The following is a 15,407-nucleotide window of genomic DNA, read 5'->3' on the forward strand; positions in this document are numbered from 1 at the left end:
AAAGCAGTTACAGGCCATCTGGAACCACACCCACAGGAGCAGGCAGGAATGAACGCCTGGCCTGGTGTGGGACTTAGGAGTGGCACCTGCTGCAGGAGGCTGGCCCCAGGCTGGGGTGGGGGCTGGGAACCCCCTTGGGGCCAATCACCTGGAGAAGAGTGGACCTGAATAAGGCCAGCTCTGATTGGCCAGAGGCTCTGCACTACTTTGTACTGACTCACTTTTCCTCTCTAAGCTCCTAGTGCCCTTTCCAGTGTCTTCTGGTCTCATCAGAGAAAGGCTTCAGCCAGAGCCTCAGGGCACTTGCCTCCCGATTGCGGATTGCGATCCTGGACCGGTTACCCAGGAGTCCTTCACCTCCTCAAATGGGTAAGTCACCAGGACAGTGGAAGAGCCACTCGAGAGAGCGGATACAGGATTTCTGAAGAGTTTGCACTGGGCAGCGTTTTTTGAGATGCAGGTTGTGATCCATCCGAGAGCCATGAAATCGATTTCATGGATCCTGACCAAGACTTAAAAAGTGTGACCAGGAAGAGAATGGAAAAGAAAACACCAGAATGCATGGTACATAAAGGTAGGTGTTGTTTTGTGAAAGTTTTGTTTCCATTATATACATTTAAGTATGTACATGAATGTTGGAAACACTTTTTAAACTCTGGACCATAATCAAAGGTTGGAAAAATTTTGTGTAAAGTGTAAACAGGAACAAAAATATAGTGAAGGCTGCACCCTTCAAACGGCGATGGGGTGGGGCCTTCCACCCAAAGCAAAGCAGCAGTGCTCAGGCCGCTCCCGGTACTGCTCACCTGCTCCTTCCGGGCAGGCCTGGGTCCTCTTGTGAAGCGGCAGCTGGAGACTCCGGTGCTCGCCATGGTCGACACAAAGCCCAAGGAAGGAGTCAAGACTGAGAACACGATCATACGAATTTGATGGTGGTGGGGCAGGGTGGTTCTGGGGTGCAGTTTAAGATTAAGAGGCACACACCGCTTAGTAAACTAAGGAAAGCCTATTGTGAATGACAGGGTTTGTCAATGAGGCAGATCAGATTCCGATTTGACGGACAGCCAGCCAATCAATGAAACAGACACACCTGCACAGTTGGAAATGGAGGAGGAAGATACAGTTGATGTGTTCCAGCAGCAGACAGGTGTCTGCTAAAAAGGGAACCTGCTATTTACTCCAGAACTCTTCCTCCAGACCAAGAAGACATTCTCAATTAGAAAACTGCAATTTGGTTTCAACACATCTGACTGCCACAGGATAGTTTTCTCTATTCTTTCATTTCCCCCTCCCCCATTCCTTTATTGCACATAAAGTAACTGATGTATGTGCACCAGCATTTGCATTTTTTTTAAACTAAATGGCCAATGGTTATGTTTTGATCTACATCAAACGGAGATGGGATGGGGAAAATATTGGATCTGTGAAAACACCCCCTTTCTCCATGAGTGGCCTGCTCATCCAGCTCTTATCTTTATATTCCGGTAAGTTATTTTACTCCCACTGTTTAACAAAAAAGAACAACATAAAAATTCGTGCCTACCTTGTTGGATTGAAGAATTTTAATGTTTTTCATTTATCATTGTAAAACCAAGGACAATTTTGTAACTTTTTTGTACATAGCTGTTACATGTAGGGCAATCTGTTTTTAAGGAGGGATAAATTACTCTAAAAAAATGAATCCTAGTTTTCCCTTAAGTGTCTTGTTGTTTAAATAAACTTGTTTAAAAAGAAAACACACAAAAAACAAAAAAACAGGAAACAGTGCCCTTATTTACCTAAGTCAGCTCCCTCAAATTCACCATGCCCTCTTGGGAATTTAGGTTTCCTTCTCCACCATGCACACCAAAACAAACTCAGGTGTGGCCTGGCTTTCACTATCTGCCAGGAGGGGAATGTCGAGGTCCAGAGTGCAGACGTGCCCAGAGCCACCCAGGCCACAGCGTACCTGCCCACTTCCTGCAGCGGGAGGGGCAGGGCAGTGGGCGACCCGGGTGCCCTCTCCACTAGGTGCCCTCCCCAAGGTCCTTTATGCCCCCCCCCCCCCATCTTCCCCCTCAGCTCAGGGGCTATGCTGGCCCCTGGTCCTGCGAGCCATTCCCTATCTCCTGGAACAACCAGACTCAGACTTTCCAGTCCTGGCTCCACCCTCTGGGCTATCAACTGTCGATTCGGTGCCAGACCACCACAATAAAGCGAATGTTGAAATAAACTGAGCCATGGGAAGTTTTTGGTTTCCTAGTACGTAGAAAAGCCATGTTTACACTATACTGTAGCATTTATTGTTTTAAAATTATATTCTTTATTGATTTCAGAGAGAAAGGGAGAGGGAAAGATAGAAACATCAGTGATGAGAGGGAATCATTGATTGGCTGACTCCTGCACGCCCCCTACTGGGGATGGAGCCTGAAACCCCAGCATGTGTTCTGACCCGGAATCAATCCATGTCCTTCTGCTTCATGAGTCGAAGCTCACCCACTGAGCCACACCAGCCAGGCTACGGTAGCCTTTTAAGTAATAATAGCGTTATGTCTAAAATAATGCACATAACTTAGTTTACAAAGACTTTATTGCTAAAAATGCTAGCCATCATCTGAGCCTTCAGCAAGCTGTAATCTTGTTGCTGGTGGAGGGTCTTGCCTCGATGTTGATGATTGCTGACTGATCGGGGTGGTGGTTGCTGAAGGTTGGGGTGACTGGGGAATTTCTTAAAATAAGACAATGAAGTTTGCCCTAGTTGACTCTTCCCTTCACAAACAATTTCTCTGTAGCATGTGATGCTGTTGGCAGCATTTTACCACAGAACTTAAAACTGGAAATCTCAGATCCTCTCAACCCCTGCTGCTGCTGTCAATCAGTTCATGTGCTAATCTCATTCCAACAGTCTTCCCAGCATCTTCCCAGCAGCAGACACAGAGACTCAGAGACCAGATGCTGTTGGAAAGTGCTTGCTCGAGGCAAGGTTGCCAGAATCCTTTAATTTGTTGGAAAAAAAAATGCAGTATTTGTGAACTGCAATAAAGCGCAAAAATGCAAGGTAAGCCTGTAATCTGTTTTTCCTCCTCTTCTGGGTAGTACATTTATTTTATTTTTATTATTTTTTTAAATATATTTTTATAGATTTCAGAGAGGAAGGGAGAGGGAGAGAGAGAAACATCACTGATGAGAGAGAATCATGGATCAGCTGCCTCCTGCACGCCCCCTACTGGGGATCGAGCCCGCAACCCAGGATTGTGCCCTTGACTGGACTGGAACCTGGGACTCTTCAGTCCACAGGCCAGCACTCTATCCACTGAGCCAAACCGGCTAGGACAGTACATATATTTTAAAAATTGGTTTTAGAGAGCGAGAGAAACATCGATTTGTTGTCCCATTTATTTTTGCATTCATTGGTTGCTGCTTGTAGGTGCCCTGACTGGGGATGGAACCCATTAGAGCAGTGGTTCTCAACCTTCTGGCCCTTTAAATACAGTTCCTCATGTTGTGACCCAAACATAAAATTATTTTCGTTGCTACTTCATAACTGTAATGTTGCTGTTATGAATCGTAATGTACATATCTGATATGCAGAATGGTCTTAGGCGACTCCTGTGAAAGGGTCGTTTGACCGCCAAAGGGGTTGCGACCCACAGGTTGAGAACTGCTGCATTAGTGTATCAGTATCAGGACGATGCTCTAACCAACTGAGCTACCAGCCAGGGCAGGAGTAGTACATTTTAACAGGCTTTCCAGAGAGGTGCTATCAAGATGAGGGTATTGGCTCTGTGTGGGCTTGACCTTCCAGGGCCCCACCCTTAGATTCTCTGATTCAGTAGGTTGGCCCCCGGCCTAAATCCTATGTTTTAAACAAGTGGAAACACTGAAGAAAAAAACCTAGAGAAGGTCAGGAGCAGCCAGTTGCCCTCCTCCCTTCCCCTGAGATAGGTGCAGCGAGATGTAAGCTCCGTGCCAGCAGGCACAGCAGTGTCCTGCTCCCCACCAAGGCCTCGTTGCCAGCACAAGGCCTGGCTCACAGAGGCACAGGTCAACATAGCCCATCCCACCACCCCCTCACATCCTGCTGGTCTGCACTCCCACCTTCATGCTCCTGCCTTTGGGTGAGCTGCCTGGGCCTGAAATGAGCTTTCTCTTTTATTCGAGGCTTAGGTGTTACTTCCTGGGGGACGATGGCTTTCTAATAATTTGCTATTCCAGCATCCAAACAATGCTCAGAACACACTGAGTGAACCAGAGCCATTCCAAGGCTCTTCTGGACACTGAGCAGCGACCACTAAAGGTGTCTGCTAGAGGATGGGAGTCAGGGTTCTGCCTCAGGTGTCCCAGATACCTCCACTGGGGACTTGTCTCCCCAATGGGAATGGTGGGGACGGGGCTCAGAGCTGAAGGGGCTCTGGACCCTCCACTTCAAGGGACACCATGTGAGGAGACGGGGAATCTGCCACCCCTGTGAGGACTGGTGCTGAGGGTGCCCTCAGTGGCCCAGCCCAGTGAAGTGCGGAGGAGATGCTATCCCAACCAGGGATCCACCCCGCTCCTGGGGGTAAACTGGCACCACTCAAGACCTATATCTGTAGGGACAGGCATCCCCAGGAAAGAAAGGCATAGAAACAGATTTTACAGATTTATTTTTAAAAAACAAAAACAAATGGTTAAAAAAGTCCTTCATTTCCAACCCTGCCAGGGGTGTGAGTGGGGAACAGAACAAGCTGAGGAAGGCAGCCACCTCTTCCGGGGAGAGGCCCCCTGTCCCCTGGGAGCTGCCGAGGACAGGGCACGGGGGAGGCAGACCTCGCCCCTCCTGCCCTGCCTCCTCCGCAGGCAGCTGATTGCTGTGAGCAGGTTCGCAAGGCCAAGTGTGGGAGCGGGAGGCCAGAGGCTGCCTTCTCCACATCAGTGGTCACTCCAGCTCTTCTCTCCCTCAGAGGTGGTCTGGGCCTCACCACTGGGATCCCCGGGCAGCGGGCAGGAGGCTCAGCCTGACCTAGCCCGCCCACCAGCACTGAAGCCGGCAGCTTCTTGAATGTTTGTGACAGCAGGGCAGTCGGGGGGACTTCACAGTGTGGGGAAGGGACTTTAGAGGCTTCATGGCCAGTCTGGAGAGGAGCATCTAACTCGCGTTCTGATCTTGCCTCTCTGCACTGGGGCCGCCCTTCGTTTCTATTCCCCATCCTGAGGCCGAGTGGAGTCCAGGACAAAGCACTAAGTGGCTGGTTGCTACAAAACACCTGGAGATGCCAGAGGGTGGCTCTTGGCCTATCTGTCAGTCCAGGCTCCCACACAGTCATACAGTCACACACACAGCGTTTAAGGCGTCTGTGCCAGCAGGCATGGCAAACTGGGCCCAGCTTCTCTCTCTCCACCTGCAGAGGGTGAAGGGGGAAACACCTGGCTGCTTCAGAAACAAGCTGAAGGGGGAGAAGCTGGCGTCGGGAGCGTTAGCCAGGCCTGGAGAAGGAAGTGGAGGAAGGCAGGAAGGGCTTTCAAGGCCTCTGTCCAGGCCTGACGGCTGCCCTTGGAAGTAACCCAACTCAGGTTGGGAGCCCTGACCATATACCCCCTGGAAAATGGGGGACAAAGAGGGGAAGAGAGCGGGGCTAGAGTGTTGGGACTTTGGAGGAAGCCAGTGCTATCAGTATTTACAAGCATAAAGCCCCATCTTCTGCGCCACCTACCTCTCAGCCCCTCCCACAGAAAGAAAGGCCCCTGAGAGCCACTGGGAGGTGCCAACACCTCCCCACCAGCCATGCCCCACAGGGAGAGCCCCTGCCCTCCGACTGGCCCCATGTCTGGGCCCCTCAGGAATGTCTGTCTGGCTCTGCTCAGCTGGGTGGAGGCGTCCTGGGCCAGAACCGTGGCTGCCCGGCCAGCCCTACGAGTCCTTGAGCATGTTGATGCGAGCGTAGATCTTCAGGGCGGGCCCCAGTTTGATGTTCATAGCACTCATCAGATGGTCCTCCTTGAGCAGCAGCAGGGCCTGCCCGTCGATTTCTTGGGCACGGAATTCCTCTGCTATCTCCTGGCAGCCTGACAGGGACACCACCAAAGACTGTCAATCAGAGCCCCCAAAATTCACTCTGGCAGTCCCTGCACTGCACACACATTTCAATTAGTCCTCACAATCACGTCCTTATTTTATAGCTTGAGAGGCTAAGTGACTTGCCTAAGGCAGCCGGATTCCAGGGTGGCCCCAGGAATCACCTCCTTAGTCTCCATGGAGTTGTTCAGAGCCCTCCCTCAGTGAACTGGCTGGCCTGGGAGACCAATGAGGTGTTGCAGGAGTGATGGCATGTGATTTCTGAGGCTAGATCACAAGGGCACAGTGGAATCCACCTTGCTCTTTTGGATAATTTAGAGTAAGCTAGCTACCATGTTGTAAGGACACTCAAGCAGTCCTCTGGAGGCCACATGGAGAGGAACTGAGCCTCCTGCCCATAGCCAGCCCTCCATGCCATGTGAAGGAGGCACCGGGACGTGAATCCTCCGGCCCCAAACCTGACACCTGCAGCTCTGGCTGATGTCTTCACCGAGACCTTGTAAGAGACCCCGTCCAGAACTGCCAGCTAAGCCACTCCATGTTCCTGACCCACAGAAATCTTCCGATAATTACTCTTTTAAGCCACCAAGTTTTGGGGTAACCTGTTTCACAATAAAAATAATGCAGATTTTGGTACTTAGCAGAGGGCTGCTGCCATAACAAACCCCTAAAAATGTGGTGTGATCTTGGGAGCGCCAGTGGGTGGGAGCTGGGAGGACTGAGAGGAGAGTGTTAGTGAATGGCTAAGCCGCTTTTCCAAGACTGAACGTCTGATGGCCTTTGAGAAACTCCTTGGCAGGCTTAAAGGAAAGTGAGCAAACTTACTGGAAACTGGAAGAAACGGATCCTTGCTATGAATTAGAAAGTGCAGCCACAGGTAAGTTTAACGTGCCCAATGAACTGAGCCGGTCAGCTAACATTTTTAGAAAGAATTTTGAAGGTGTTGCCTGGCTTCTTTTTTTTAAATGTATATATTTTTATTGCTATCGTTGATTGGTTGCCTCCTGCATGCCCCACACTGGGGATCAATCCTGCAACCCGGGCATGTGCCCTGACCAGGAATTGAATTGTGACTCCAATTGGTTGGCACTAAACCACTGAGCTACACCAGCCAGGCTGCCTGGCTTATTGCTGCTTAAAACAAAGGGAGGGGAGAGAGATAAGGTAAAGGAAAACTGTTAAAACATAAAGGAGCCAGGATTTGCTGGTTTTGAACATCTCTAGCCTCTCTATATGGCAGATGATGCTAAAATTAAGAAATGGTTTCTAGGCAAAGATCAAATACGAGGCACGGAGGTCAAGAAAAGATGGTCTACAGATGAAACTGAGGCTGTGCCTTAAATCTTTTAAGACCTCAGAAAGATCTAAGATGCTGCCTCGAGCACAATTCAATAAAAAAACTCTTGAAGGATGTTATGGGAGTGCCTCACAGATCCTCTCCAGCCAACAGCAGGGCTTCTATGACCATTCACTGTCCCTCAGCTTCAGAAGAAGCCCAGTGTAGAGAGAGTTCATCTTGAAGACTTGCGTGAGTATGGTTTTTGTCTTATGAAGTGAGCCCCCGACAAGATACATGAGGGGCCAACAAATATTTTAAGAGAATCATATTGGCAGAGTGCTGCTCACTTAAACTGAAAGGGTCAGAGGTAATACAACCTGAAAAGCAGCAGGAAACAGGCTAAGAAAACTAAGGCTAGCTTTCATAGGAGAGGAAGAATGACTCAGAGAGTGGAACCAGGAGTTAAAGAGAATCACTCCCAGGCTGTGCGTCCTAGTGAAGGAAATGCCAACATGTGCCCCGCTAGGTTTAGGAACCGCTGCGGCAGTGTCCCCCCTTTTGAACGACATGTCTACAATAGTTATCCTATCCCTATCCCACCCACATTTGGAATTTGTGAAGGAAAACGGGTAACCTGTCTCTAGTTCTCACGTCTTAAAGTTAAGAGGAATTATTTATTTGAAGAGCAGGCTCATTCGTGCCTGGTCCTGAGTTAGATGACGAGATCCTCGGTTTCAAATTGCTGCTGCAATGGAATGAGCCTCAAGAGAACCCAGTAGGGGCTGAGAGTGTTTCTACATGAGGGGCTATGAGTCCCTGGGGAGCTATGTAAGCAGCCTCCAAAGAGCTCCCAACAATCCTTGCTTCCCTTTCATGTCCTCCTGAGCCTCTCACAAAACGAACAGGGTTTACCTGGGAGCCCAGGAAGATGCTGTGAGACTGACAGCACTGTGTGTGGTGCCCGAGCCCAGATCGTAAAGGGCACAGTGGCTTCCACCTTGCTCTCCTGGAACAACGCCGGTGGCAAATACTGGCTGTATGTCAAGAGAAGACTCAAGCGTGAGTGCTCTGAAGACGCCCATGTGGAGAAACGGCCTCTTGCCAACAGCCATACCCAAGTTGAGAATCATGTGAGTGAGGCCCCAATCAAGCCTTCAGAGAACCTTAGCCTTGACCTGTCGACATCTTAATCAAAATCTCAAAAGGGACCCTGCGGCAGAACTGCTCACAGTAACTGTGTGATAACTAACACACTGGGTTAACTGGCAGAGCCGGGGTCTGTCTGACTCAGAAGTCTGTGCTCTTGACAACTACCCCCACTCCAGGCCCCGAGTGTCAGGCCTGTGGTTGCCGTCAGTGCCTGACCTGGTCACTGGCTGGGTGCAACTGGCAGGAAGACAGAAGAGCGTTGGTATCCCAGATGGTGTGAGGTTTGCCTTTCAGGGCTCATCTCTGGATGCCAGCCCTCAGAACCACTTGCGCTGCACCACACAGGCTTCTGTGGAGTTCCCAGCTGCATCCTGCACTTTCCCGTCTTCATGCCTCACGCTGCTGCCTCTGCATCACTTCACCTGGCAAGGGCCTACCTGTCCACTGTCATTCAGTTTACATTTTTTGAACGGCATGTCTACAGCAGTTATCCTATACCTGTTCCTGATGTTCCTGACAGATTTCCTACACTCCCACCTGTCACTCCTCCCAACCTGCACAGGACACAGGGTTCATTACATTATCACCTCTGTGTTTCACACACACAACTATATTCACACACGTAAATATATCCATTAACTATATCCAATTATAGCTTTAAAATTTTAGTGTTCTGTGCTAGAATGGAAGCTCTAGCTATGAAACCTCATCACCATCATCTTTGTACCCAGTTCATGAACCTGAGTCATTAACTGAGCTGCCTAATCTTTGCTGGTGGCGGAGGTGAGATCTCTCACTCCCTCTCATCTCTCGCCTTCCATGCAGGTGTGGAACCTCCAAGGGCCTCACCTGGTAGAGAGCGGATGAACTCGTAGACATCTTCTACATTCCATTTGGTGGGCTCACTTGGCAGGAAGTGGTGTCCCATGCCCACCAGGTCCCGCATGTGCATGTCAGGGAGCTCCAGGTCGCGTTGGCCTTGTCGCCGGCGGGAGGTGGATGAGCTGGCTGAGATGGGTGACAGGGGTTCCTCGTAGCTTGAGTTATCTGAGCAACGGCTGGAGTCTTCCTGGCTATGTGTTAGCTGCAATGCAGCAGTAACCGAAAGGGGTACAGAGCCTGTTGGCTGGGAGAGAGAAAGTTTCTTCAGAATGGGGACTAAACCATCTCTAGTACAGTGATGGGCAAAGGCAGGTGCATTTCCCTTCTCTACTTGGTCTACTACTACCTATCTCTGAGTTCCAAAAAGTACCTTCTGTGCTGTCCCGCTCTGGACCTATGGAGTCAGTACTGGAGTAAGTGCCACACTTGAGGCCATGGATGAAGGCAAACCGGGAGGGATGATGTTGGGGCAAGGTCACTGAAAACGGAGTCACCTCATAGGCACCCATGGATCTACATCAAGCATGTTAAACTCGAGGCCCACGGACTGCATGCAGCCCACAACGAGTATTTTTGTAGCCCAGCCAATATAACGGTATGTAAGAAACATTTTAATAAAAATTTCGTAACTTAATTTTTACAATATCCTGTTATACATAACTAGTAATAACAAACTACAACATTCGCCAATGACTGATTACTATAATCGTGTTCATTCATTTCCCTTATGCGCCTTACGCACAGGCGCACCATTTCTCTCCACTAATACTAGCAGCGAATATTTTAGCAGCTGACTGCCATGTCATTAGTCTTGTACTGACTTGTTTGGTGTGTGCAACAGGAAATATTTCGCTTTCAGAGAATAAGAAAATAGGTTTATTTGCGTTATGCTTATTGATTTGTGCAGTTACTCAGTATCTGGTAAGTTAATGTCCAAGAAAAAATACAAATTTTTATTAAAATGTTCTATTATTTTATGTTAACAATTACTCATTTATTTCAGCCCTTTGTATTCAGCATATCTTTAATCAAAATAAACCTACGTTTCTATGAAAATTGAAGCTTTTGTTTTTTTTGCGGCCCACATAAACTTACACCTTGTTTATTTGGCCCGTGTTAGCCTGTGAGTTTGACATGCTTGAACTACATGAAGGGACACGGGGAAGGCTTGATCTGACAGAGCCTGCTGATGTGGGCAGAAAAGGCATGGGGACAGTGAGGATGGAGCTTCAGGCTCGGCCAGCCCTCTCACCTGCTTCTTGGTATCCTTGGTAAGAGTTGGCAGACTGGCTTTGCTGGCCCGACGGCGGTTGTGGGTCGTGGCTCCTGCCTTCTGCAACTTGCTCCGGTCTGAGTGGAAAAGCCCCACTCGTTTGGTGCATCCCACATTGTACCTGCCAGAGTCAGGGGAACACAAGAAGTCAGCAGTCATAGGGTGCACAGGCCTCTGGCAGAAGAAGAGCAGCCAAGCTATGTGGCAAACCCGTGTCCGTCTATTCATTCATTCTAATCCTAAATCTGTCACTTGACATAAATTGGATCCTGGTGATAACTCATTGCAGACACACTCTGCTGCAATACTACCTGTGCTAAGAAACTCCTGTCCATGGTCCTGCTGGAGAGCAACTTGGTGAGGCTTCACTGAAGTGCCCTGATCCCCTCCAGCACAGCCTGAGGGGATGAGGGCTGAGGAAGCCTTACTCTAGTTGGCCTGCAGAACATGGGTGCCTGGGGCCTAGAGTTCTTCTCTTTGGGGGGCTCAGGGCTTCTAGGGCAGCCGCCTTGTCCACCTTGGTACAAAGACCACAGAGGGTTATAGAGTCAGACGATCTAAACCCCCCCAGCTCTGTGACTTCAGGCACAATTATTTATCATTCATGCCTCAGTTCCCAAACTGTGTGTAAAGAAGACAATAGCAACAACTGCCTCAGAGTTGTCTTGAAGGTTAGATGACACAATGAATACCCACTGCCCTGCACACATAGGCTCTCATCCAATACGGCTGGTTTTTACTAGGATCATTAGTTTCCTAAGCTGGTGGAAGCTCATGAGGAACTGTCACTAGTGCAGTGCTCGGGGAAAAGCTCCCAGGGGAGGGCTTGCCATAAGGGGATGGGCAGGAAAAGAGGCTGGGCCAAGGGGACCCAGGAGGCAGCCACACTGAAGCCCTGCTTCCTTCTGTGCCTCCTCCCTCCATTCTGGGCTGCTCTCTCGCATCTGCTGGTGGGGGTTCTCTGCGGGGATTAGTGACGCAGTGCTGCTTCCAGGCAGGCACAGGAAATGGGGAGCTGGTAAGCCACACCCCCCGGCCTCTTGGGATGAACTATTACTGAAGGGAGGTGGGACACAGGAGCAGGATCAAAGGCGCAATCCTGGGGGAGGGCAGGGGCTGGGCACAGCACAGGGGGTGGGGGGCCGAGCCACTCACCTTTTTGCACAGGCCATGGAACAGAAGCGCTTGGAACGCTTGAACTTGTAGGCAAAGTCCACCCGGCCACAGAGCTCACACTTGAGTTTGAGGGGAGTACCCTCCTCTTTGGATTCTGAAATGTATGAAAACTGATAAGTTTGGAGAACGAGCAATTGTCAACAGCCCCATCACAGGGCCTCCCTACTCTGCCTGCCTGCTCATGTTCTCACAGCTGTGACACACACAGCTGCCTAGCTTGGGAAATGCTGAGCCTTCTCTGTCACTGTTTTTGGAAGAGCTGTTTCCCTCCCTGGAAAGTACTCAAAAGGATCTGACTTCTGTCCCTATGGCACTGACCATTCTCTTGTCTAAGTGCTATGAGCCTGAGGCGCCCACAGGTGAAGATGTAGCAGCACCCTTCCTGATCCTGGGAGAGAGGAGCTCAAAGGGAGCACTCTGGATGCTGCCACAACTGATCTGAGCTGGGTGGAAGCTCATGAAGGAACAACTGTCCTTCCCCACCCACCTCAATCTGTCTATTGGCTGCTAACCTGGGTAACAGAATCCAGTTCTGTAACCTACACAGGCCCCTCCTTCCATTTATCAGTGGCTCAAGTGACCAGTGCAGTCCCTATCTGGCCGCCACTGAGCCTCAGAGCTGGGCCGTGCTGAGTGCAGGCTCCCGAGGAGGTGGAGGAAGGGCATGGGTGGCCCGGCCGCTCCTCAAGCCCTACCACTCTCCAGTAACTCACACTGGAGAAGAGCCTTAGAGTCCTGTGGTTGGCTGGAGGGCAGGCAGGGCAGAGACAGTTCCCCGAGGACAGGGACTTCTGTCCCTGCTTCTTAGGAGCTGGGAAGGCACTGGAGGAAATGATCAGTAAGCCGACATGTTCACACACGCCCTGGCTCCGAGTTCCTCCATGGATACCAAGAAAGGAAGTGGGGAAGGCTTGCTTTTCCAGACTTGCCTACGTCCTATGTGGCTACACACACCCCCAGCGTTCCGAGTCTGAGATGCTTACCTTGCAGATAGGGCTCCTCCATCTCGGAGTCAGTGGTGGTGGTATGGTCCTGCTGTGGAAGTTTCTCAGGCAAAAACCCCTGTGCATACTTCTTTTTGAGATTCCCCACCAGCAGGGACGAGCGTCCCACCTAGAGGACATGGTGACATGGAGGCCATGAGGGTTAGCTGGGAAATGCTTCCTTATCCAGCCTCACCAAAATTACACGTATAAAGCATCCAGGCATAGATGCCAGCCCCTATATCATCATCCAAGTAAGCCCTGTAAAAGGCCTATTTCGCTGTTAGCTCATGAGGCAGGATGCTACTGGAGACTGAAGGGATGGCTTCAATCCAGCACCAATGGATGCCTCGGGAGGTTAGGAAAATATCTACCCTTCCCAGTGTCTAAGGGGCAGAGATGAGGCAGAGACTGGAGTTTCCCACACTGCCAGCAGTGTTCACATGCCACCAGGCAGGAACACAGCCAAGGCTGTGTGTGAGTGTGAGTGTGTGTGTGTGTGTGTGTGTGTGTGTGTGTGTCTCAACAACCATTTTAAAATTTCTTACTGTTCTCTATCTTACCACTGCCCTACCCAAGGCAGACGTACACACAGCCATGGAAGGCAGTAGGAAAAAAATGAACTCTGGGCTAAGAGCAAAAATGCCCTCTATGGTTGCAAGGATCCCAGATTGGCTAATTCATTCGTTTGGTCCTCCCTTAGTTGCCTTTGTTCAGGCAGCCCCGTGGCCAGATCGCTAGAGCAATACTGGGGTGTTACTGAATCTGCATCACCCTGAGAGATCGGCTGGTTTCTGGTGTTGCTCCAGGAGGCCAAGGGGAAGACCTAGTCTGATGAGGGAAGGGATGTCATAGGCCTAGAGCTATTCATAACTAAGGTGCGCCATGTGAATTTCTTTGCCACAGGCCTTGAACGACCTCCAGAGGAAAAGAGGACAAGAACCTATGCGTCCTTTGGCATTTCAGAAGGGCAGGCCATCCTTCTCAGTTAATCAAGCATAGTCTTTTGCTGACTATTCAAATCACTTATGGATCCAGAGAACGAGCAGGAGGCAGATGGCATCCCATGAGGATCGTATGTCTCTAACAGATACTTTTATCACAGGAGGGGCTATGTGCACTGGCTCTAGGCTCCTCCCACCCACACAGCAGTACCACCTGTCCTCACCAGTCTGCACTGAGCAGAATCAGCTTTGGCTGCTTTGTTCTAATAAGCATTTTCTTGATTCTTTTATATTTCCCTTTGGTCTTATGCTTTAACTAGAGGCCCGGTGCACAAAATTCATGCACTTGGGGGGTCCCTCAGCCCGGCCTGTGCCCTCTTGGCAGTCGGACATCCTTAGCGCTGCTGCAGAGGTGGGAGATGCTCCCACCACCGCCGCTGCGCTCACCAGCTGTGAGCCCAGCTTCTGGCTGAGGGGCACTCCACCTGTGGGAGCACAATGACCACCAGGGGGCAGCTCCTGCGTTGAGCATCTGCCCCCTGGTGGTCAGTGCTCATCATAGCAACCATTCCGCAGTTCTGTTGATTTGCTTATTAGCCTTTTATTATATAGGAGGATTGGAGACACTTGACTGTGCCCTTTCTGAAGTGCCCTCACTTTCATTCACTCCCCTTTAGAGGCTCTGTCCCCAGCCACAACCCTATTCTCTTCGTTTCAGATGCATCTGAAGAATTCTCTTCTGTACAGGTTCCTTTTGTTCTCTGACTGGCCAGTTTTGCCATGCAGAGGTTTTAGTATTCAAAACTGAATGGGGTTTCATTTCCCAAAGTCCACCAAACATGCCAAGGAGAACTCCCTTCTAACCAAGGGGGACACATATCACCAGCCGGGACACAGCGGAGTCTATGTTGGGAACTTCTAAACAAGGCTTCTTGCCCATTATTCCTAATCACTGACCCCCTGTGGACCTCAGGATGCTGCTCAATCCTAGAAAGAAAATGGTTCTGACATTCCTTTGGGGAAAATTAGCAGGGAAAGAACAACTATTTCACATTTTTGGAAATTTTACATGGAAACATAAAATATTCTAATACACATCCAAATTATACTTAAAAAAAAGAAAAGAAAGAAAAAAGAGGGGAAAAGAAGTAGTCCGTACCGGGAAAGGCTCCGCCCCCTCCTGGATCACAAACCCTTCGATAACATGCGTCAGGATTTGGGGTTTCACAATGGCCTGTGGTGGTTTATTCTCACCATTCTGGGGGGCAGTGCCGGCGATGCTGGAGGCAGAATTTCCGTTCCCTGAGGTCATGCCGGGGCTGCTGAGGTCGGTCAGTGCATGAACAATGCCCTGCCCTGTCTCTGTACAGGGAAAGTAGGGAAACACAAGCAGGGGAGGTCAGAACCTGGTCCAGCCCAGGAGGAGCACAGGGGTTCAACACGAGCCTGGTACCTTCGGTGGAGCCAAGCGACAATGCAAACCAAGCAGTCCCCTCCCTCAACCACCTATTTGATGTGGTGTCAAGGGACACAGCACCAGGTGTGACTCCAATCAGTTGTGCAGCAATGCAACTAATCAGCTGGCAGTGTTTCGTAGACTTCCAACTGTGCTAACAATTCAACTAGGGGAACAGACAAGAATCTTGCCTTTGAGGTGTTAAGAACTTGGTCAATATTGATATGGACA

General features: G+C 50.0%; 1 protein-coding gene and 1 pseudogene across 6 annotated transcripts in view; one reads left to right on the top strand and one right to left on the bottom strand.

Annotated features, from left to right (window-relative positions):
* The first annotated feature begins 580 nt into the window (after nt 1-580).
* Nucleotides 581-1,688, top strand: LOC139003151 (small ubiquitin-related modifier 2 pseudogene; annotated as a pseudogene).
* Nucleotides 1,689-4,608: 2,920 nt separating this feature from the next.
* Nucleotides 4,609-15,407, bottom strand: part of PHC2 (polyhomeotic homolog 2) — a 48,911-nt gene continuing 38,112 nt past the window's right edge. For all 6 annotated transcript variants that reach the window (XM_070404681.1, XM_070404680.1, XM_070404679.1 and 3 more), the window contains 6 exons: nt 14,880-15,082; nt 12,777-12,906; nt 11,773-11,887; nt 10,597-10,738; nt 9,312-9,588; nt 4,609-6,024 (listed from right to left, as the gene is read on the bottom strand). In XM_070404681.1, the coding sequence (XP_070260782.1) occupies nt 5,870-6,024; nt 9,312-9,588; nt 10,597-10,738; nt 11,773-11,887; nt 12,777-12,906; nt 14,880-15,082 (1,022 nt within the window). In that variant the 3' untranslated portion in view covers nt 4,609-5,869. The remainder of the gene's footprint in view (nt 6,025-9,311; nt 9,589-10,596; nt 10,739-11,772; nt 11,888-12,776; nt 12,907-14,879; nt 15,083-15,407) is intronic.

This window comes from Myotis yumanensis, unplaced genomic scaffold (genome assembly GCF_028538775.1).
Source record: "Myotis yumanensis isolate MYYU_CA2020_CCGP unplaced genomic scaffold, mMyoYum1.0.hap1 SCAF_2, whole genome shotgun sequence".
Classification (NCBI taxonomy): domain Eukaryota; kingdom Metazoa; phylum Chordata; class Mammalia; order Chiroptera; family Vespertilionidae; genus Myotis; species Myotis yumanensis.